At 41.0% G+C, this 23673-nt stretch overlaps 1 protein-coding gene across 4 annotated transcripts in view; it reads left to right on the top strand.

Moving 5' to 3' along the window:
* The window catches only part of BRINP3 (BMP/retinoic acid inducible neural specific 3), a 156767-nt gene that overhangs the window by 88309 nt on the left and 44785 nt on the right, over nt 1-23673 (top strand). For all 4 annotated transcript variants that reach the window (XM_088524838.1, XM_010213000.2, XM_088524837.1 and 1 more), the window contains 3 exons: nt 1744-1934; nt 8976-9166; nt 22195-22300. In XM_088524838.1, the coding sequence (XP_088380964.1) occupies nt 1744-1934; nt 8976-9166; nt 22195-22300 (488 nt within the window). The remainder of the gene's footprint in view (nt 1-1743; nt 1935-8975; nt 9167-22194; nt 22301-23673) is intronic.

The raw sequence follows: 23673 nt of genomic DNA, 5'->3' as shown, positions 1-23673 counted from the left end.
CTCACAAGCTTGCTGACATAGATGAAAGAACCATTTGGTGTTATTGTATTGACTGCATTGAAAAGAGGAGAGATGAGCGGGTCACTGTGGTCTCCTCTGTCCTAAAAAGTTCTGGGGAAAAAAAAAAAAAATCAAATGAAGGCTGTTGAAATTCTGATGAAAGGTAATTTTCTACTTGTGTTATCCTTGGGTTTGAACTTCAGCCTTGATATAGACAATTAGTCACATAGGAAGTTGAGAAGAAAAAAAAAAGCCCAAGGTATCATGGTATAGAATACATTTTATATGAACCCTTTATAGAGTTTATATCTTTATCTTGCCATCAAAGTGACTTTATACTGGTGGTCTGCTCAGACTCTGTAATTAAGATTTATTTTCCTATATATCAAAATGAAGACAAAAGCTCAAATATGCTAAGAAGGCATGGATTTTTTTTTTTTAATTTTTCCTATTTCTCTTTCATTCTAAAGTACAGTTGCAGAAAGGACAGTGCAGGAAAACTCACAGCATTAAGTACCTGGTTTAAACTAGTTAATGTGTGTAACCAATACTTGTTCTCATTTCATAGAGATTTTTTTTTCCTTTTACTTATCGTTTTCCAGTAATGTTTAGTACTTCCAATAAATTTTGAAGGAAATGGTTACCAGTTTTATATTTTCTTATGTGCTATATTTTTAGAAGTCCTTAAAAACTTATAAATAAGTTGCCAAGATACCAAAATTCACGTGAAATAGCAATTTCCAAAGGCCAGGGCAAGAAAACTGTGGATGTGCAGCTATCTTAAGAAACGGGACAGGTCTAGTTGGTCTCATGCTCTTGACTGGCAAATTGCATTGAACACCAGAAAAGCAACACAAACTTTTTTTTTCTATGATAATTCTTGCACTTTTTATGCTTTTTTGATGAAAGATGGCATCTGCAAGCATACATCTGAGAGGACAGGTACCTAGAAAAAGTTGCACCAAATTATCCTCTGTAAATGTAAGACACCAGGGGAACAGGATGGTTTGGAAATGCCAGAGTTGGGAGGAGACTGGAAAGTTGAGGAGCTCTCCAGAATTTCTTCAGTTGGGTTCTCTTCATGGATTTGGACTTAAAAATATTGTGGAAAAACAAAACAAAACAACAACAACAACAACAACAAAAAAAAAAAAAAAAAGGAAATTGTTTGGATCTGTGGGCCAGACCTTCCCAGTGCTCAGAGTGCCTTGCAAAAGCAAACCTACTGCAGATGCTGGGCAGCCAATGGAGCATCTCAACCAGTTTTTGAGGACAACAAGTCCTTCTGCTAATAACTCTATCTTCTATCTTAATTGGCACGTAAATGAATAAAAGATGTGTTTATTACTGTGTAATTGACTTGTTTGCTTTCCTTGCTGCCATTGATTTATTTTGGAGAGGGGAAGGCTGACACGTCTTTGAATTCATTTCTGTCCTTCCTACAGTAGAAAAGTTGTCTGCTCATAGGAATTGGATCCACCCTCAGCGTAACTCATTGAAAGGGAGCCAGAAGTGCAAAAAACCCTTAGAAACACAATAGCAGGGCCAAATTTGGTGGATGGCATCTCTAAACTGTTCAGATGAAGCAGCTGCCATGAGGCAGCACGTGATGGAGTATCACCGTCAAGGCTCCTTGTAATGCATGACCCCCAGTTAATCAGCGGAGCAGCCTAGTTTGCCATTTAAAATTTGCAAACTTGTGTGGCTGACATATTTCTGAGTGAGATTCACTTTGCTTTGCAGAGAATTTGGCCGCTGGAAAGTAAACAACCTCGCCGTTGAAAGAAGGAATTTCCTTGGCTCGCCGCTGCCGCTGGCCCCCGAGTTCTTCCGCAACATCCGGCTCCTCGGACGCCGCCCAACGCTGCAGCAGATCACAGAAAACCTCATCAAAAAGTATGGGACGCACTTCCTCCTGTCAGCTACCTTGGGAGGTAGGTGACGCTTTGCAAGGTGGAGCAATCGTCGTGACTGGTTTCCTTGTAAAGCTGTGGTGTCCCCAGGTCCTGTCCTCTCAGCAGCTCAGCCAAGCTGCTGTCCCAGGGCTGGACCTTGCAAGTCACGTGTAGGTTTTATCCACAAGCGTTCACATGCCTTTTTTCCTGCCTAAAATTTGCTTTCTTGCTTCTGCCCAAACAATTCTACTGGTAAAGAAAGGTTGAGGAATGCCAAGGCCCAAGTTCCTGGTATGGATGATCATTCCCCTGGAAATCTCTTGGCTTAAATTACTCCAATTGCTGGGAGATCTCAAAATTGTTACCCTGTTTTTTTTTCTTTTTCTTTTTTCTTTTTTTATTTTCCTTGAAGAGGCCTTGCCATGAAGTTCCTACTAACTTAATGGCAGCTACATTTCCAAATCCCCACAGATTGCTTTGGAAAGGGCAGCCTGGTGCCTAACTGGAATCCAGTTCCAAAACAGGTTGAAGAAATCCCATGGCAAGGCCTGATGTTCAAGATGGAGCATAAACTGCTTGGACAGAAAAATAATTAGCCCCTGTGATGGCCCATCTAGGCACTGCAAGCTGGACTGACATTTTAGAAATGCCGTTTTTATCCCTCAGTGGGCGATTATGTTAAAGCTAATTCTAGTGATTGAGTATCCTTCCAGCAGGACAATCTTGTCAAAAGGCTTTAGTCACCTGAGGAATGGGTTTCCTTAATACATTTCCTACCTGAATTCAATCCATATATTAAGGAAATGACAGCCATCCTTTTCGCTTTTGGCTGATAACTTGAGTTCTGTAACAACTGAAATGGCTCCCAGCATCTCCCTCATGGAGAAGACTTGTCTAGAAGCAGTGAGAATTTCAGTATTCCTGGAATTATTTTAAATAACAGTTAATTAATCTGGGGAAATAGCACTGCCACAGCAAATCTGTGACCTGGAAAATTTTAAGCATGTATTACAACATGCTGACCAGCAATTTGGAATAAAATTTACAGAATTTCTTTGATTGATCGGTATGTTTCTTCCATAGAGAAAAAGGCAACTTTTTTTTTTTTTTTTTTTTTTTACAACAGTGACAATATCTTTTCTTGTGTGTGCAGCACTCAGCACAGCTGAAGAGTATAGCTGACTGCAGGAGAGAAATAAAATATTTATTAAATTAGTAAACATATTCTTTAAAGATTTGTCTTTGACATAGATCCCACTGCAAAGATTATACTAAAAATAGCATTCAGGTATTTGTTAACTATCCCCTAACATGTCTTTCAGTGCTAAAATATCTAATCCAAAATCCATTTTGGAGCTGAAATTTCAGTGGGTTTTAAGTCCCTAGCATCGATTTTTAGGTGAAATGATAGGTATACCTTCTGCATCTCATCATCTTTAGATTGGTGCTGAAAAAATGGATCCATTAACATAATTACGGGGAATTAGTAAATTCTAGGAATGCTTTCCTGGGCTTGCTGATACCTCTATGCTTTCCTGTATGCTTGGGTTAGTTTTCATTTCTGGCCTATGCTGAACAGAGGTTCCCAGAGATGCTTGTCCACGCTTAATTAATGTGTAATTACATTTTTTCATCAATAATGCATTCATACTTTTCCTTTAATTGCAACTAGTATTCATCTGAAAGCTGCATTGCTCATGTAGCTTCTTAAAAGCAGAAGAGCAAAACTGAGTGTATATAATTCTGTTATTTAATAAATCCCAAATCATCTATATTCATGGGCATAAAGGAAAGCTTGGCAAATGAACGACCTTGTGGTTAAGATTTGTGTACCTCTGTGGCCATTTGGATTTCATGAATATCCCTTTTTGACCATAAAGGGAACTCTTGCACATGGTTATCCGTAAAACGTTACCAAGTCTTTATTCAGAAACAGAAAAATATTCTCCTCAAGGGCATTCTAAAATGCGAACGGAGAGAAGTTGCACAATTTTTCACGTTGCTCCGAGATAACGGGAAATGGCATTTATTCTTGCTTCCATTTCTCACTGAAGATGTGTCCGCTGGTGTCCGCGAGCAAAGTCACGCGTGTCCATAGTGAGCGGTTCAGGGTTGCTGGAGAGGAAGGCTCTGCAATCCCCCATCCTTGAGCTCAGGGCTTGGCTGAACATGAACCCGAGCAGCCTGATCTAATTAGAGCTGCCTGTAGCTGGGCACCGCGTTAGGTGACCTCCACAAGTCCCTTCCAACCTAAATTACTTTATGAGCCTATGAAACATATGTCTAAATTCTCCGTAGGCATTCAGTTTTCAGTCCCAAAAAGCTAAGGTGTCCTCTGGATGAAAAGCAATGTGGAATATTGCTTATATCTTTTTTTCTGCATTTGTACTTTGTTTTTCTCCTCTTTCTTTGCCTACTGCATGATGAAAGTCCAGGTTTCAAAATAATATTTGAGGCACTTCATCTTGAAAATTATTCAGAATCTAAGAGAGTGGAGTCTGAAAGTAACACAGCAACAGTCTTGAAGCCACTTTTCATGAAGCTTTCGGGAGGCTTGTGACTGAATTTGAGCAGGTCGATGGCAATGGGCGAGCTGGTGGTCTCAAACATTTGAGATGCATTTATTTGGCTCTCCTTGTCAGTCCTCACTGTTCAAAGCATCGTTACCAGAGTATCATCAGGCGTCTTTCTGGAGCAGGAACATTTCCTTGATGATGTTGTAACCTTTGAGAACCAAAAGAAAAGCTTGTTTTATCTTTACAGTCTTAATGGGCACGGAGCTTAATCCCACTTTGCCGTCATTCTCCTTTCTACGCACTACTGTGGTTGTGTTTGATATTTGCACCTTTGCTATTCCACGCATTTTCCTCCTCTCATTGGTATTCCTCTGGAGCAGGATGTCAGTCTGCCTGCGTAAATGCGGGGAGAAATTCAGCCTGTGGAAATGAGTGGATCTCAATGAATTTACAGGGGTTTATGATTATTTACCGTAACTGCAGCTCTGACCTTTGCTCCCTCTGAGATTTTGTGCTAGGGAGGGAGGATCCAGACTGAAATGACTAATGTGAGAAAGGAACTTAAAAATTTACTGTTGGACTTGCAAACTCGCCAAAGATATTTGAATTAGCAGAATATATATGTAAGTATAAAAATGTATATCTATACAGAGAATATTTCTTTCCTCTCCTTTGGCTCAATGAAGAAAAATCTCAAATCCTCCTAAAAAAAAAAAAAAAAAAAAAAAAGATGGCGTGTGGAATAAACATTCCCTGTTATGCAGTCAGGCCACAGAAATGGGGCCATATCTGGCCTAGCCTTAACTTATGTACTTTCTGAGGCTGTGCACTTCAACCAACATGTGCTTGAGTTTGGGAAAATGAAGAAGTCCGAGTGGTGCATTCTGTGATACTGTGAGTGATACTTGGATTTAGCTGCTTTTGAGCATCATCCTTTTATTGCTATTTCCTACTGGCTGACAGAAAGTTATGGGAATTGCTTGGCTCATCGCATTTTTCTATCACTCAACATACAACTATTCAAAGCATCAAGGTGTCTGATCCTTCCGTCATCACAAACATGTGGATACCAGAGAGCTGGTTCTCTATAACTGAGGCAGAAAATAGCACTAAGTATTTAAATCAGATGAATATTTATTGTTATGTATAACAGAAGCCACTTCTTTAATAGACGTTTATATTTAGTTACATTTGTTATCACATTCTTCTAATTCTGCCATGCTGACAATGGATATTTGCATTCCTTATTTAAATAATTCCTGAAGATATTCTTAGAAAGAACACAACATTAACTCCTAATTTTTGAATGCCATTTTTGAGCTGTTGTGCAGAAGTCTTAGAGCTAAACTGTCACAGATGGGCTATGTGCCTAGGTTAATTCCTACACGCCCACTTTGTTTTGTGCTTTTATGTTCTGAAAGACGGCGCATGGAATATTTTTCCTCAACCAAGGAGGTTCATTTGCAAGTGCAAACACTGGAAAATAAGTTCTTATAAGCCTTTGCAAAGAGTTGAATATATAGGCTAAGTTTGCAGCTTGCGTACGCCAGGGTTTGCAGGGACATGAGTTTATATAGCACCAAGGTCAATGTATAGCGTGAATGTCAGTCCCTGCCCACCGATGGAGATCTGTGAACGACAGCAACTACACGGTGATAAAGCAGCGTCCACTAATTTCTTGAGCCAATTATGGGACTATATGGGCTTGTTCTGTGAGCAGCGACAAGGTTTTTATGCCATTTCTTTCACCCGTGAGAAAGGGAAGCAAGCTGGCTCTTGAATTTGGGGAAGCAGCGGGAAAATGGTGCTTTTAGAGACTGCAGCAAGCGCAGCTGTGCAGCCCTGATGCTGAAAAACGGGTGGTTTTTAGCCTTTGCTGTCATTAATCCTTCGCAGTTCCTTAAACTCATAACCTTGAATCGTTTGGTAAATCAGATTTTTGTCTTGTGCTTGCATGTTTTATCAGGCAATTCCATGATTGTAGACCAACCGTTATGGGTTAAAAAAAAAAAAAAAAAAAAAAATCCTATTTCAAAAGACACAAACTCTTTTGGTATGGATTTCATTTTTATTCTAAATTAATTCAAAACTCATACCATCTTCCCCAAATTAGAGATGAGTCATTAATGTTACTTTCCAGACCCTTTTCTCACAGTGCTGCAACAGAACACTCAAGCCCAAGCACTCAGCCACGGTGGAGATTTTTTTTTTTAATCTACTTTAATCCTTTTCCTAGCAAGTGCTAAATCAGCTCTGAGAGATTAAATGATTCCAGAATCTGGAAGAAGCCTTTGAAAAGAAATTATTTTCACACCGCACCTCATCGCACCTGATCTTACCCTGGTGCCTGAGGATGCCAGCTATGAGTTAGGACCTGCTGGTTTGAGAAGCCACCGAAAGAGTGGCAGATATTTTGGAGGCAGAAGGTGTTTCCTTCTCATAAACCCCAAAAGTCTCCTTCCTCCGGCCGCGTGCATGATTACATGTTCAACCTTCGGACATGTAATTAGATGGGATTTGGGTCAAATTCTCTTGAATTTCCCTTGCTTGGCAGAGATTTCCTGCAAGCTGAGCACTATTTTTCTTTTGTTTTGCGATTCATTATAACCTGTTTGCAGCGGAAAGATGATCACGCTTGCAAAAATCTCGTTAAAACGTCACTCCTTCCCGCTGCAGTTTGGTGACATCCAGCACATGAGCCAGCACCCGAGGGTGGGTGTTATTCCATAGCTGTATCTGAGGCCCAACGGTGCCTGAACTTTTTGATGGCCAATTGCCATCAGGGGACAAACCATTCGATTTTGCTTGGCTCATGCTCCTCCTGCCAAGAGAACCTGGCTGGTTTTGGCAGCAATTCCTTAAAATGCAAATCTGTGCCCACTTACCAAGGCACGGTGCCTGGGTGGCTGGCTGGGGACATCCTGTTCCTTCTGCAACCTGCTGCAATTCCTGGCTCTTTTGGAGCTTGGGCAATTAATTCCTGCTTGGAAGCACACAAAAGAACCACCACTCCTTAGGAAGAACACAGGAGAAGAGGCTTAAATACAGTGGAGGGCACGGAGGTAGACTCCAACTGGAACAGCCAGTGTCCTGGGGATCTGCTGTCCCTTTCCAGGAAGATGTGACCATCCTGGTGGGGTAGATAACACCCTCTCTGAATAATGGGAACTTTGCCTGGGTGGATGTGGAAGGGATTATCCGACATGGCCATATCCATGGATTAAAGCGAGCTGAATCCTCCTTCTTCAGACCCAAACAAATTTTGCGAGCGGAGGGAGCCGCTCGTATCATCATTAGGTGGCAACAGATGCGCTCGCCCACTCGCAGCCGTACGTCCTTAAGTGAGTATCGCTCGCTACCAAGGTTGTCTTCTCTCCGCGATGACATCATGTGCTCGTCCTACACGCTGTCCCTCTGCAGCAATATCTGTTGGCATGGGAAGCGCATCTGAACTTGGCAACCCAGCCTCCAGATGGGCAAAGTGCCACTGGAGCAGATGGCTGAGCAATGGAACGAGTGCAAGTGGCAAGTCCAGGCGTAACGGGGCAGCTTCCATCCCAGGAATGTGGGCATGTCCTATGGCGTGGACATTCCGCTGCTAGAAGAGAGGTTTGATGGTATTACTCTATGATTTCCAAGCAGGTGAACTTCAAAACCAGCCTCAGAAAGTGCAAATAACTAGCTATTCTAGCTATTCTGGACGTAAATTGTCCTGAAATACTACTGTGATAACTTTCCTATTGCACTTTCTGAAGTGAAGAATCTTGTCTAAACTTGTCACTAAATGAACGAACCCTTGGTGACCCAAAATTCATTGGTGATGTAAAAAGTAAACGTGAAAAAATACCTATAAATGTAATGGTGTCAGTGGGATGGGACTACACTGCAGTGGTGCTTGAGAACAAACCACATTAATGAAAGGCAGTTTTGTTTTGTGCAGTTTTTAATAATGTGGTGGGAATTTAATTTTCTAAAGACTCAAACTAAGATGCAGGAGCTTCTCTTTGCTTTTGGAAAAACAACACCCTTTTGGAAGCTGGGAAAGTGCTATTTGTCTTTCATTTTCTTTAAAGAATACTGACAAAGATGATTATTACATATTGCTTATAGAAATTTGGTGCAAGTGATGAGTTATATCAGGTTTCAGTGTTCTTCTCATTGCTGGATTGATTAAAAAGCACCATCAGAATTTTTTTATAAAGGTTATAACAAGGTATTACGATTTTCTGAGGTAAATGTATGCCTGAAGTTAAATACATGTTTTGAAAGAAAGAAATGAATGGGAAGAAAAATAGGAAAAGTCTCAAGTATTATATTGGTTTTTGTTTTAATGCTAATATTAAACGCCAAAAAGAGCACATATTGAGCGATCTTGGATGCAAATACGCTTTTACACATAATTTACATTTAATACATACGTAACAATTATATGGCATTGGTAAAGAGGAGCAAGTGGATAAAGCTTACCAGGGCATTTTTGGCATAAAACCCATAAAGCGTCAGGCAAGAGTTTCCCTTGCCGCTTTACCCCCAGCAAAACCTCCCATTTCTCGCCCCGCTCCAGGAGAGGAGTCGCTCACGATTTTTGTGGACAAACGGAAGCTGAGCAAGCGCTCGGAGGGCAGCGACCCCAGCACCAACGGCTCCGCGGTGACGCTGGAGACCCTGCACCAGCTGGCGGCCTCCTACTTCATCGACCGCGACAGCACCCTGCGCCGCCTGCACCACATCCAGATCGCCTCCACCGCCATCAAGGTAGGGAAAAGCCCTCGGGAACCGTCGGAAAAAGCGCTTCCGGGTGCGCCGAGGATTGCTTCCAAATGCTAAAGAAGAGGTTTATTTGGGAAAATAATTGCTTTTGTCCTAAAATTTTCCCGGGGGATAAAAAGCAGTAATTGGATGATGAGCACAGCTAATAACTGAGTTCTTGGTTGCCCTGAAAGACAGCCTAATGCATTAATGATATTATTCTTGATGAGCGATGTATAATTTGAATGGTGCAGATGGCCTTTCTCAGTGTTTCGTCAGTGAAGCAAATTTCTTTAAGTATGTCCCCAACAACGGCACTTATAGCTGTTCTACCCTGTGTGTTTTCCCTTGCACTTCTTGGTGGTATTTTGCAGTTTTTGTCTAATGTACTCCTCTAATTGAAATGTTAATGAATTAATTTCTTCCTATTTGGGGGAGGTTTTGGAGGCTTTGGTTCTGCTGTACTGTGGAGGCATTTCCCATCTTCTGGTCGGAGCAGTCTTGGCACATTTGTCAGGCAGAGCTGCTCTAAGTCGCTCGTGGCATGAGAAGATGCTTGGCTAAGATCAACAGTTACGTGGTCAAGCATAAAGCTACAACTGCTCTTTTGAGCCGTTGTCATTTCACGTTGCCTATTTGAGTCAACATCACTGCATAGAAGAGCCAACCAGGTTTTAACCTGAAGTCACACGTGCATCCAAGCGGGATTTGCAAGGGCGGTCCAAGCAAATCTCCCTCCTGATCAGCATCAGCTAAACCCAGAATAAAGACATTGGCGAGGATTTGACCCCACAGCTGAGCGATCCCAGCAATTCTGAATTTAAGATATATTTAAAAAGTACCAAGCACTGCACTTTTTTTTCACTTGCACATTAAGAGGGGAAAAAAAAAATCACGTTCATCACCTATGTAGTATTTGGTAATTTTAAAAAGATTCCCTCTCAGACAGAAATTCTGTGTCTTAAAATATCATTTGCATATGCCTGTAACTTCACTTTATTGAGAAGCAAAATAGTAAAAGGATTCTTATCATTCTGATAGTTTTTTTTTTTTTTTTTTCCCCCTCCCCTTCTCTTTATGTTAGTCAATTTTAGGTACATTTTGGATGACTTTTTGTTATGCAGTGGACTTTATCTCACTAACATTGGTGTTTATGATTCAGAAAATAAAATGTTAATATCACTTCATATAACTTAAATAGATAAGCTAGCTTCTTACCAGGTAAAACCCAGCTATCTTTCTGAGAATGCACATAAAAATGAAACAGAAAAACACCTTGAACGGGTAAGACAAAAAAAGAAAAATCAAAAGACATTAAGACATTATCTGGGGAGGCCAACATCAGCTTTCCCAGTAATGCTCATGTATGACAACAGAAAAGGATTGGAAGAGACATATATGATGAAGGAAATCAAGTTTGTCAACTATGACATAATTATCCTTAAAAATAATATGAGCACAACTGCCTGAGGCCTCACAATTGGACATTTATTATATTGACAATATCTTCCACAGAGAGAGGGGAAAAAACCTCCAAAAAACCACGTCATTTTCCAACTGGAAATCAAATGATCACAGGATCTACCTAGAGCCTTGTATCAATATTTACCTTATATAAAACTCCCCCATACGTGCATTATTCTAATATTATTGTAATGCATGCGTTTTAATGTAAGCAGTTGGGTTCATATGCTAAATCAACAGTTTGCAGCCTCCAGGGCCTCCCTGGCAACTTGCCAAGAGCCCGAGGGCTGCATCTAATTTGCATATACATTAAGGCGAACATACATCCTGTTGCGTTTGAAATATTACAGATCTAACACCGCTTTCCCTTGTATGCTCGCTTTGAAAGTGGGTTTTTGTTTTTTTTTATTTCCTGTGAAAATTTCTCCCTGGAAGCCTGTAGGGATGGCAACTTTCCTGCTCTGTTGGGAGGATGGCGTGCGTGCTCCTCTTACTCGTAAAATCCCCTAAATTCATGGAAGTGTGAGATGAGTAAAGCCAGGGAGCGTTTTTTTCTCTTCTACCAGCCGTATTTTCTTGTCTTTTACCTCTGCTTTGCCTTCATGTCAGGACAGACATGTTAATTTGCAGCTGCTGAAGACTGTAGGTGGAGGCCCAGGGGAAGGTGCAATGACCAGGGACCCAGGTCTATGCAATGACCCTAATCCAAACTGCTGATTTGTTTCCTTCCCTAATCGAAGGGTGCTGTAGACATGACATGAAGGGCACGTCTTGCTGTTGACTACTGGCCTTGGCACGTCCCACAGGTCATCCAAACATCCTCCTAATGGCCCCATACGAGACTTCTCCAATGGTGGGAAGGTGGGAGAGGGCCATGCACAACCTTTGCCATGCTTTTGAGGCTAACACAGTTGGAGGACACAGCAGTATGGGCTGGCATTCAAATGGCCTGTTCACCACGAACCACGATTCCACCACTGGCCTTGGAAAAGGGTAATTCATACCATGGCCTTGCCTGGTATTGCTCTTGCAGGCTATGGTTTGCACTTGGGAAGCTTTATATGGAGAACAACGCAGAGCTTTTGGGGACAGATGGTAAAAAAATCATGAGGATGTGCTAGTCGTTGGTTGACTGAAGTCCAAATGATTGTGCAGAACAGATAAGAAATGCATTGGTGGCATTGTAAATGAAATATTGAATATTGCAGCTGAACATATCCCACAAAGGGATAAACGCAGTTACGTTAGGCTTCTGGAACAACATTGTTGTATGTTTTCTATGTTTGGTAAAGTGATGATATTACTGCAGTCATATTTTGGAGGATATAGAGGAGGATATATTTGGCTGGAATAGATCTTCTTTCAAGGGAAAACATTGCAGGAACCTAGGGCAGGTGAAGCCAGTCTCAGCATTATTTTAGGTGCAACAGCTACAGGACAACTCCTGTGTAGCAAAAGAACAGGAGGCAACAGGAAAACAGATGCATAAATCAAATTTTCCACCAGCTATTCACAGCCAGCTTCCAACCCATTTATTCCATCTGAGTGGGAATGAATAAGCATCCTTGAGAATCTGTCCTCTAATTTCAATTAAATTTTATTGTGCAATTTGGGTTTTTTCTCCCCTCAACTCTTTCTCTTTTTTTTTGTCATGAGAGATTTAAGTGCTTTTGCTGCCTCTGAAAACTTTAGATTACAAATAGTCTATAAGAATATCTATTGTCATGATAAATATATCTGATTAGCTACAATTAACCCATGAATGACTCATAGCAAGGAAGCTTATGTGTGATGAAACTAGACTCTCGCTCTGAATGCAGACTCAAACCCAGGCCAATGGTTTGTTTTGTCTCAGAAAACTGGCTTGCTTCATTTTTTCATTTTTTTTTCATACATTATGCTTGAATGTGTTTTTCTGTGAATTCAAATAATCAAAAGGCCTGAAAACTAGGAATACCTTTGCTTTGTCAGATTTTTTTTTTTTTTTGGCAGATTGTAGATACAGACAATTTCCACAGTTTTCCATAAACAGGCAAATTTTTGAAGCTCTGGAACCAAGGTCTTGCACATTTCTCACCCCCGTTTTCCTCCTTTGGTCTGTGAATGGGATTGCAAACTTTCCAAATCACTGAAACACGGGATCCTCAGAAGCTCGTGCCCAAAGTGAGCCCAAAGCTGAAAAGTCATATTTAGATGTTAGAGATTTAAATCTAAATCTTTAACTAATGATCTGGAAAGACACTTGGCATATCAGATATTTGTGACTTAGGTAGCAGGTGATCAGATAGCATAATTAAACGTGGTGGGACCCTGAAAGGCAGAAGTGTTGGTGCTCCTCAGGAATGTGCTGCTTCCCCATGATCCAAGGTGGTCGCGTTACTTGGGCTTCTCAAGCGAAACCACAGTATGGCTCTCCAAGAACAAGCATTGTTCAGGTCCATGCTGAACTTGCAAGTCCTTCACCGCCTTGGAAGATAAGGTGGACTCCACATAGTGCTCAAGTCTGATATTTGTCGAAAGGGGTAGTCAAAAATTAAGAATTTCAGGAAAGACGTGTGTTTGTGCTCCCAGATCTTTTATCTTCATACAATGAACTCCCACAAAATTTTGGGGATAACCGAAGAAACATACTTTTGCAAGTGACCTTGAAAATCTCTCTAGTTATTAGAAGCTTCACAAAATGAGCTCAGCTGTTTATATGGCTAGGTAGGGATTTTGAAGCTTCATTTTGGATTATTACCTAATCTTACCTGAGCACCTGAGACCCGCTGTTAGGCATCTAGCTTACACACTCTGGAACATTTCCTAGCCCTGAGTCTATCTCAGACCTATTCAGATTCACATTTTGGGCAGGTGACTTTGGATCGCTGAGACCAGACTGTGGTTGTCATGCCCTCTGGGCCTGGTTGAACCATGCCAGGAGACAGAGTACAGAGACCATGTGCTAACACTGCTACATTAGTAACAGAGCTGAATTCACATTCATCTGATAAAAGAAAATGGTGTTTGACTTGCCGAATGAGCCTTTATGCTGTTTATGGCAGGAGGCTGTTGGAGATCCTAGGATCAAATCCATCATAGTGTCAACAAAATACTGTGACTGATACGTGCAGGCTGTTAACTAATTCTAGGGATGCATCAAATATAAAGGTTAGGGATGTATCACCGTATTTTATTCAAGAATGTGAGTGACGTAAATTAAAACCAGCCTTAATTCATTTGGACAGGAGGCCTCTAATTAAATAAAAACTCCGGTGCTGCTTCCCTAAAAGCTAATGCAGAGGTCAGAGCTGGTGTAAAACAGCGCAAGCCCTTGCAGAATCTGTTCCTCGCTATCCAAAAGAGTGAGAGGGAGTGGGGGGAAAAGTCCCAGCAAGTTAATGCAATAACATGTTTTACTAAACAGGCGCCGAATGCAAGCTCAGCAGCATAATTGACACAATATATCACAGCAGCTGCAACATGGCACTTGTAAAAGGATGCGCTTTAGCAGCCCCGGATACAGGCTGCCCCGTCTCATTATATTTTCAGCAGTGTGCAGAGTGGAGTAATGAGTGCTAGAAGTTATACCCTCTCTAGCTAGTTGGTAGCACAGCAGGAAATGCTTTCAGAGCTACAAAATAGTGCATAATAGAGATGCTCGGGTTTGCCGCTTGGAAAGGGGTTGTATAAATATTCCACATTCTTCAAGGAAGAAAAAGCAACCCCAGGATAGCCTGTAAGACATGACAGACCGTAACAAATTGAAGTTTTGTTTTGATATTGATTATGTAGATTAGTTAAAAGAGGAGAAAAGGAATCAAAACAACAAATCCAATTCAGGCCAAAAATATATGTGTATAAACAAGGTTCTCTAGCATCCTTTACACAACCATTCCCATCACAGTTGTCAAAACCCTAGAAATACTTTGTACCAAAGTTTCCTTCAGTGTTTCATGATGCCTTTTTAATTTTCTTCCTTTACGACGTAGAGCCAAGGTAAACCAACCCAGGAAAGGGAGGAAGGCTTGAGTATTGGGAAAGCCCTCGAGAGTGCATTGGGCAATGCAGCCAAAGCAGAGAAATTCGGCACCAATTTGAGCCATTCTTATTTAAATTTAGTCTTTATTCTGGCCATGCCACTCTTTGTGCCTGGACTGAGAAGTGGATATTTCAGTGGTCTCGGTGTCCGCTGCTCTAATTGACGGCCACAGGCTGTGAGCAGGTCAGGAAATGTCACACTGGGAGTACAGAATTAGGAGAACATTTTCCTAGCTCTGAACTGTAAGGAAGAAGAGATAAACACGTTCCAAGAACATATGTGAGCGCAAAGGTCAGCGTGGGAAGGAGATCCCAGGGTGACAGAGACTCGGCATCGCAAGCAATAAGCTAAGAGAACAGTAATAGCCCCTTGAACCATTTCAGTATTTGTATAACTTTTCCGCATAGAAGTTATACCCTTCATACATTTTCATGGGTTTTGCTGTTATACATTATATTTAATCTCCATTCTGTTAAATCAGAGCAACAAAACATCCCTCAAAATAGCCTTCATGCTTAAATCCTTTAAAGGCAAGTAACCCTGGGAGCTAAAAGACTGCTGTCCTCAGTTATTTCTACCCACAGGACTCATGCACTACTTCATTCAGCAGAATTTACATTTCTAGTTATAGCATAATATCTCATAAAACAATGCTTATAACAGCAATATATGCAGGAGCAGAGGGTTAGGAAAGATCTCTGTTCATCCAGGACACTTTCTATAGTAATGAGTGATCCCTGCAGTGTGCCTATAGGGAGGTTTATCCTGTCATTTTTGCAACTCCCCTCAGTGAGATTTGCTTTGTGACAGTAAAGGTAGCTCCGTATGTCTCCATTTGGCCATAGAGATTAATCCCTTTAAAATAATCTTGTGGAGAGGAGCTGATATATTTATGATGGAAACAGGAGCATGAGGAGGTGAAGGATCAAGGTATTTCTCGTGTTACCTCCACGTCATCTAGGGCTCACAATGCTATAAGGACAATAAGGAAAGTTAATTAAGATACTCTACAATATAAAAAAAGTCATATACTATTATGGTAGAATAATAGCTTAGAAAGGAGAATTATGTTCCTCAGGCAAGGTCTAATAGATAAAAACTCGCTAGAAGAAATCTGCAGTGGTGAATACATGGATTTTGTGCAGGTCTGTAAATACGTCTTAGATTTGAAAAACTAGCAAAGATTAATTTCAAAGGTTCTTCACTGCACATATTTTGAATGCAGCTGGGTAATTAGTTACCCCCGGAAACGTTCTGATTTCAGTTACGTGGTCACCTATGTCACCTCTGCAGGTGACACGTCCCATGAGTTGTGGATGAACCAAAATCCACTCCCCTGAGACTTTGCAGTACTGATACTAAGTGTTAGTGTCTTTTCATTAGTTTCTCCCTTTTTTTGGGAATTTCTGTCTTTCGCAGAACCTTGTGCAAGTAGCAGCACTCTAGCTCCCTCTTTTTCAGTTTCTTTGGTTGAAGAAGTGCACTTCTCCTTACGGTACATGACCCTTTGCCATGGATGTTGTCCTATATTTGTTTTGTTTTTTGGGGGTAGGGGGAAGAAAAAAAGGAAAAACACCTTAATATAAGATCTGTAATATGGCAGATTCCAGATGGACTGGAAAACAAAGCCCTATAAGCCTCTCTCATAGGACTTATTGGATTATGGGAATTCTGATTATTTTTTTGCTCATTACAGGTTTGAGTTCTGAGTAGAAAATGAACTTTTTAGGGGTTTCTAACTCCTAATTGGTTCTCATTCACTAAAGACAGCTTCTATATGCTACAGACTGGAGAGTATTTGACATCAGAAGACTATATTTCAGGTTGGGTCATTTTTAGTTATATGTATAACAAATGATTTAAAAATATACTGTTGTATTCACAGTGGAGATTCCTAGCTTGAACTGCGTTAATCTTTGTGTCTGGATGAAATTTAGACTCAGGGAAGACAGTGGTTTGTTGCGCTTGCCTTCCCTTCAGCCTTGCTCTCAATCTTGCATCAAGTTTACTTACGGAGTTTGGTCCTTCAGCTCACTTGAAAGATTTAGAGAACATTGTCAAAACTATTTGCAAGCAACACACATGTCTTGTTTAATAGATAAATGCCAGTGATTTGAGTGCTGAATCCTGGGTCTCTTGGGACAAGTTTCCCAATCCTATTTTATCTGCTATAATAATTGTATAATCTGGAGCAAGGCATGGTGCATGATGAGGGCTTTACTACAGCATGATTAAAAATCGTATTTGCATCTCGGATGTTCTTCCTGCACCTTACAAGATCTGGGGATATCTTCAATTGGTAAATTTTACGAGATGGTACAGAAGAGATAATGGCTAACTTTTACACTGCTGGAGAAAGGTTCAATCATAGATAGGTTCTCCCTGGAAAATCCAGATCTTAATTGACTTCTGGTCCTATCTCTCTCTTTCTCTTTCTCTCCCTTTCTCCCCCCCTCCCTTTCTCTCCCTCTCTCTTTCTCTCCCTCCCTCTCTCTTTCTCTCCCTCTCTCCCTCTTTCTCTCCCTCTCTCTTTCTCCCTCTTTCTGCCTCCTCCCCTTCCCCTTTTTCTCCCTCCCTCTCTTTCTCCCCCTTCCCTCTTTCTCTCCCTCTCCTTTTCTCCCTCTCCTTTTCTCCCTCTCCTTTTCTCCCTCTCCTTTTCTCCCTCTCCTTTTCTCCCTCTCCTTTTCTCCCTCTCCTTCTCTCTCTCTTTCCAGCTTAAATGCTTTCCATCCTTTTTATGGTATTTCTGTTTTAAGTGCTAACATTAACCTTTAGTACTTAAATTTTCAGGAACAGGAATTGTTGTTCCTTGTGCTCCTCTATCTGTGTACAGGGGAGATTTTTATCAAGTAATCTAATATAAAATGTTTTTAACACCTTTTTATTTCTCTTAAAAAGTATTATTTTTAAGATAAGCACAGCAAAGGCAAAATGCTTCCAAACTGACCAAAAATACTGCCTATATTCATCTAGATCTCCTTTTTTTCTCTTCCCTTATGCATTAGGAAGATTTTATCTTTGCATTCTAATTCTTATTCACCCATTCCTATGATTTTCTACTCAGCTACACTATTATTGTGTCTAATACTGACCGTGATTCTTATATATGGCCAAATTGTGCTGTCTTCTTGCAAGTGAGGGGGAAGCAATGAAAAATCCCAGCAGCAAAGGGCAGTGTATTTAAAACCAAGGCATGAAGATATAAGTCTTATATTGAATACTCTTGGGAAGTCCTTACACAGGCTGTGAAGAGCTGGGATGTTGCAGCTGGGCTAAATGTGCTCGAAAATTTAGTTTTGTGTCCTAGCTTTTTGTCCATTATATGGCAAAGGAATTATGCATGGAAAAGGATGGAGGGCTGCTGAAGGGGCTTTGCTTTAGAGGACTGCTTTGCTTTTGCTTTTTGCAGATACCCTGAGTTTTTTATGCACGTGAAATATTATATTAATTTGTATCTGCACTGTCCTCTTTGTTTCTAATGTTATCTTTTAACCAAAATATATAGGTTTCATTTATTGTTCGCTGCTCCACTGTCTCTTCTAGCAATAAAAGTTGTGAAAAAGTGATATTAGCATTCATTTAAGTGACTAAGACCAGGCAAGCAGAAGTATCTAAATATAAACTGAAACAAAATACTCAGCTTTTATTACGTCTTCGCTAAGAAGTCCATTACTTCTCCATAAGAGGACTTCGCTCCCGCACATTGCTCAAGGCTAGTTAAGAGAGATAGCCGATTCCTTCGGGGAGAAAACCTGCCCTTGTTCCCTTTAGCAAGAGGATTAAGCCCTTATTTTAGCATATAAGTGTAGTAAGGGCCCTCCTTTCTCTTTTAGCCAGGGGAGTTTTTTTTTTTGTTTTTTTTTTGTTTTTTTTTCCCCCCCATAATCTCCATTCCGGGAAACTGCCCATTGATTTCAATGGGGGTAAATCTTATTTTAAGAGTAAAGGCAGCATGAGTACCTCTCTGGCTCCATAAATAGTTGCACTTCCCAGGCAGGCAATGCCTAACGTGGGCATAAAAGCTTCCAACGTCACTGGTGGTGTAATGCACTCATGCAAGTCAGAGCTTATTTCTGAGACTGAAGGCTTCCCCGAGGTACAGGGAAGGAAGGGACCATGCAGATCTCTTGGAAAGCTCTGCTGTTGCCTTCAAGTAGAACTGAGAGTCATCTCCTTGCTCAGAAACTTATATAGCTGCTGTACCTAGGCTTGGTTTTGCAGCCCATCTATAGGTCTCATGCACCTCTCGTAGAGCTTTTCCTACCACCTCAAAATGAGCTGTGCCCCAGGGCAGCACCAAGGCAGTATGGAGTGGAGCATGGGTGACTCCCGCCCCGGGTCATTAGTGATTTCTAATTGCACAAGAGGACTTCAGATGACATTTGTCCCTTTCAACCACCACCAACTCACTGTGTTACCAGTTCCATCAAATGATTGATGGTGGAAGTGATTTATTAAGTGTAAATGATAATGTCAGGAGCTGGTCTTACCTAATTGTTAATTAGCTTCTTTGTAGTGCTGCTTTCCCCTCTTCCTCAGATATTCATCCCAAAGCACTTGAGTTTCGTTTATTTGTCAGAAATGGTTTGCTCCAGGTTTTGTCTCCTTCCACAGTTTTGCTCATTCTGTGTCTGCAATAGTTGCTCCAAGGAGACCTTTCTCCATGGGTAGCACCATGTGTGGACAACGAGGTTGCTGCTAAGGCATTATTTAAATGTTTAAAATATCGAGCTGGGTTATACGAATCTGGACGCGGATGCCTGTTTGGAAGCATTGTCTCATTCTCCTTTGTGTCCACATAGTTATCCTTCTCAGAAGCCAAATGTGTATTTTAAAAAGTCTTCCCGAGGAGGCCGGTCCTTTATGCACGACGGCACGCCACCTCCGCGTGGGCACGTAGTTAGGGATATCAGCTATGTGCGTTTGAAAAGGCACACCAGGAACCACATCTCCGCGGAAATATATTTCCCTTTCATTAGGAAAGCCTTCCCTCGGCTTAATTATCACGGACAAAAAACCGGCACACTGTTTCCTAGGGAAATACTACCCACTGATATCGCAGGAATTGAGCCCTGCTAAAGAGCTAGGAGGTATGTTCTCTGTGCACTTCTAATCGGGTCGTTATCACCATGGTTATGAGTTTTAACTGACTGCAAACTGTAGGCATTTGTCTCATTAATGCCAAATGTTATGGTTTATTTCTGGGAACTGAAAACCCTGCTGCCTGGGGGAACCTGCTCGGCGATAATCTTTGAAAACAAGGCACTTGAGACTCGCCTGCCTGCCTCGTGTCAGATGGTTTTACACATATTTCCTTACTGGCTCTTAGGGGATTTTGGTTATTAAATAACTTTTTTTTTTCTTTTTTTTCCCCCATGGTATTTTCTTCTGTGAGTTGGTGTTTTTTATGGACTGCAAGCCTAGCGCCTGCAGAGAAACCCATGTGGGTATGGTGTTTTTTGCTGATCCACTATCACTTCTGGGCTGTGCGGGCATTTTAGCATTCACTTTGCATTTACAGCTTACCTTTCCCCATCCTGTTTTTGGTTTATCTCTTATTTCGTGCCTTCAGACAAGCCATGATCTAGGATCGAATTTAGTCACACTTCTATGTCTGGATGATAATTAAATAAGTGATATTCCTTTTCCAATTTCATTTCTGTCACTGCAATCTTCTTCCTGTTACAGAAGGAAAGCACAAAATTATTGGGATTTCAGTAACGGGGAGTGAGCCAGAATTCATTCATTTGGACCATTTATTTTCCCTGTAGTTCACTTTGTCATTAAAATGAGTTACCCAGAACTGAAATCCTGGCACTTGATCTGAAAACGTGTCCGGAAGTTGAGGCTTTCTTGCATAATCTCTAATTTAATTGATCAGCTGCTCCGATTTTTATTTCTGAAACACCACCTTGGCTAAGTAGTTGGTTTTGTACAGCTATGAAGGAACATGCATGGCCTCTTCCTTTTGACCTCAGCTGCAGAAGGCTGGAATTGGGATGATTTGCACGGGTTTTGACCTTTCTTTGTTGTTCATTGCATTGTATATTTGTTGTACATTGAGTTTCTACGTTGCTTTTTGCAATGTGTTTTTGCCTGCAGAAGCTAAGGCCACCAGAGCTTTGCTCTGGCAATCTCTGGCTTCCTCTGGCAGAGGAGGACTGTACCCTTAGGAAAGTATAACACAAATACATAAATTTGAGTGAAAACTTAAGTTTTGGACCAGATCCTTATTACTGTTGTATTTATAGTCCAAACTTGGACCACAATTTTGCTATTACTTACTAACATTCCTCATTTTGCTATCTCCGGAGGTATAAGAATAATGAAATTCAATGGGAATCGTGAAACCGACTATATGGTTTCTACATTTCAAATCATTTGGGGATGCTGTGATGTCCTGTAGACAAATATTGAGAAAAAAAATCAAACCCACAAATAATAGTAATTGGAACTTTAAGGAAATGCCTAAATATATGCTAAGTGCAATCTTTAAGAGCGAGGATAAAATTCATTGAATCTCTTGTTGTTTTCTGCCTGTTTGTTTTATTTAATGTACCTGCAGTCCTCATCCATCATTATTTATAATGACTGACACAGTCTTACATGGGCCTGGAGCATTGGAACAAAAAAGGGATTTTTTATACTAGAATTTCTGAACACTGGTCTGGGGGGCAGAATGGAGAGAGCCAAAGCTCTGTCAGGAGGGGAGCCCCAGCTAGAGGCTGGAAAGTTTTGGATGGGGTTGAAAGAGGAGTTGGCTTCATTTTGGCCACAAACAGGGTTGGGAAGATATCCCCATGGCCGAGGTGTCCTGCCTTTTTTTAATGCCTGCTTTCTCCATCCTCCTGTCCTGAAGGGTTTGAGGGTTTTCCTTGGCTCCTTGCAGCAGGTTAGGAGAAGAGGCCGGGATGCTGCCCGGTCCTGCCCGCACTGCTGAGACCCTGGATGAGACCCTGCTCCTGGCCCACCGCAGCGTTTAAGAGAGGAACTCATTTTTATAATGCTTTTCTGGCTGCTTTTAAGATTAGCCATAATATCCAGTGAACGCATCATATTTCTGCATTTACTTATTTATGTATTTACTACCTGCTTACCTAAGAGACTTCCCATTGCCAAGCACCAGCCTCAGATGTTGACATGGAGATCTGTTTGCAGCAATTTGGGATAAATTCAGTCGCCTTTTGCTCCTCTGTTCCTGGATATTATGGTTGCAATAGACAGAATGCCTCGAACTTCACGCCTAACTTTATTTTAGGCCTTTCCCAGGTGGAAAATAACCAAGAAAAGTAAGTCAGATGTTTACCCATGAGTTCAGCAAGGAGTTACCATGTGCACAAGTGAGGGAAAACTGCAGCCCTCCTAATGAACTGGTATTAAGCTCATTCTGATTCACACAGAATAAATCATCGGTGGATCCGGTGAATCCTTTTTTTTAAGGAGACCTTGCAGTAGAAATAGCTCTCTACAAGTTTATGAAGCAAACCTGTGAAGCGCTCAGCCTGTTCCGAGTAACGCGGCGCCCCGTTTTCCATTCCCTTGGCCCCAGGTGACGGAGACGCGGACCGGTCCTCTCGGCTGCAGTAACTATGACAACCTAGATTCTGTCAGCTCTGTTCTGGTGCAGAGTCCTGAAAACAAGATTCAGTTGCAAGGTATGTCGCTGCAATTTCATTAATTTGCTTGGAACCGGGTGGCATTTATCACGCTGTTTGTATTTCTTATTTTTCCCTGCCTCATAAAAGGTCATTTTCCTAATTTTTTCCTTTTTTTTTTTTTTTTTGCCCAATAAGTACCTGTAGCTTCTAGACAAAGCGAAAGAAATGTCAGCAAGTCATGTTGCCTTTGAAAGGGAAACAGCATCTGGCAGAAAATAATTTGAATAATGCTGTTACCATTTTTACAGCCCTATTTAGCAGTCACTTATGCACCTTTTGCACCATGTGAAGCCCCATCGATTCCAGGGAACCACATTCAGCAGGTTCAACCTCCTCTGCAGCCTCCAAGTAGTAGCATCTTCAGAGCATTAGGACTTTAGACATAAATTTAGGAAAACTGTGAATAATGCAGAGTCCAGAGGCTCCCCTGGGACTTTTAAGCAAACCTATGATGACATCACATTCATCAGAATAAAATAACAATTATAGAAAAGCAAATAAAATAAGAAGCTTCTTTCCTAAGCCGGTTTTTGTAGCTCCCAGTAGCTGTATACCTCTCCCTGCATGTCAGACACCCCATGAGCATCTCATTATTACTTCTAGGAAAGATTAAATTCACTTTAATTTACTTGTATATACCACTAATAAAGAGAACATAATAGCAGCAGAGCAGTATGGAGGGGAATGCTATAAATAGCAGTGTTTACCTCTGATATACTTGTGTATGATAACAGAGCAAACAGAATTTGGTCCTCGGTTTGCAGCTACAGGTGGTTAATTAAACAATTATTTCTGTTTTTAAGTGTTGTTGCTATTGGTTCATAAATCAGGTAAAGAGATGTCATGAAGCTTTTGCTGATTATTAGGAATGATCCTCAGGAAAAGATTATTTTCTTGTTTAATATATCCATGTGCTTTTCCTTTTTTTTTTTTTCTTCCCTCTTTTCCCTCCTGCCTCCACAAGGAGAGAACAAGCTAAATGCAATGCATTCACACGATGATTTTTACAGGCAATATGTATTTTCTTAAAGACGATCCCATCATTTTTTCACTGGCATGCAGTTACAAGTCTCCAGAAATAATTTGCTCTTTTGAAAGGTCTCCAGCATTTGAATGACGTTTGTCAGTTTGGAAATTAGCCTTTGCCTCCATCTGAGAGAGCTCAGACACATGCCGCTGGCTTATCATTAAAAGAAATGTATTATTAGAATGGCTTAACCTATTTCGTGTTTATCATGCATGAGCTGAACAAGACGCAGGGCTGCCTGTCTCCAATTGCTTTTTGTTTCACCATTTCAAGCTTTCCACAAGTGTTTCAGTACGCTGGAAAATAGAGCCAGGCAGCAAAAGATTCACAAGTTTTGATAGGA

Source organism: Tinamus guttatus, unplaced genomic scaffold (genome assembly GCF_059628265.1).
Source record: "Tinamus guttatus ecotype Peru unplaced genomic scaffold, ASM5962826v1 Tinamus_guttatus_pri_ptg000215l, whole genome shotgun sequence".
NCBI classification, from domain to species: domain Eukaryota; kingdom Metazoa; phylum Chordata; class Aves; order Tinamiformes; family Tinamidae; genus Tinamus; species Tinamus guttatus.
The sequence above is the reverse complement of the archived record's forward strand: the minus strand, read 5'-3'. Positions and strand labels throughout refer to the sequence as shown.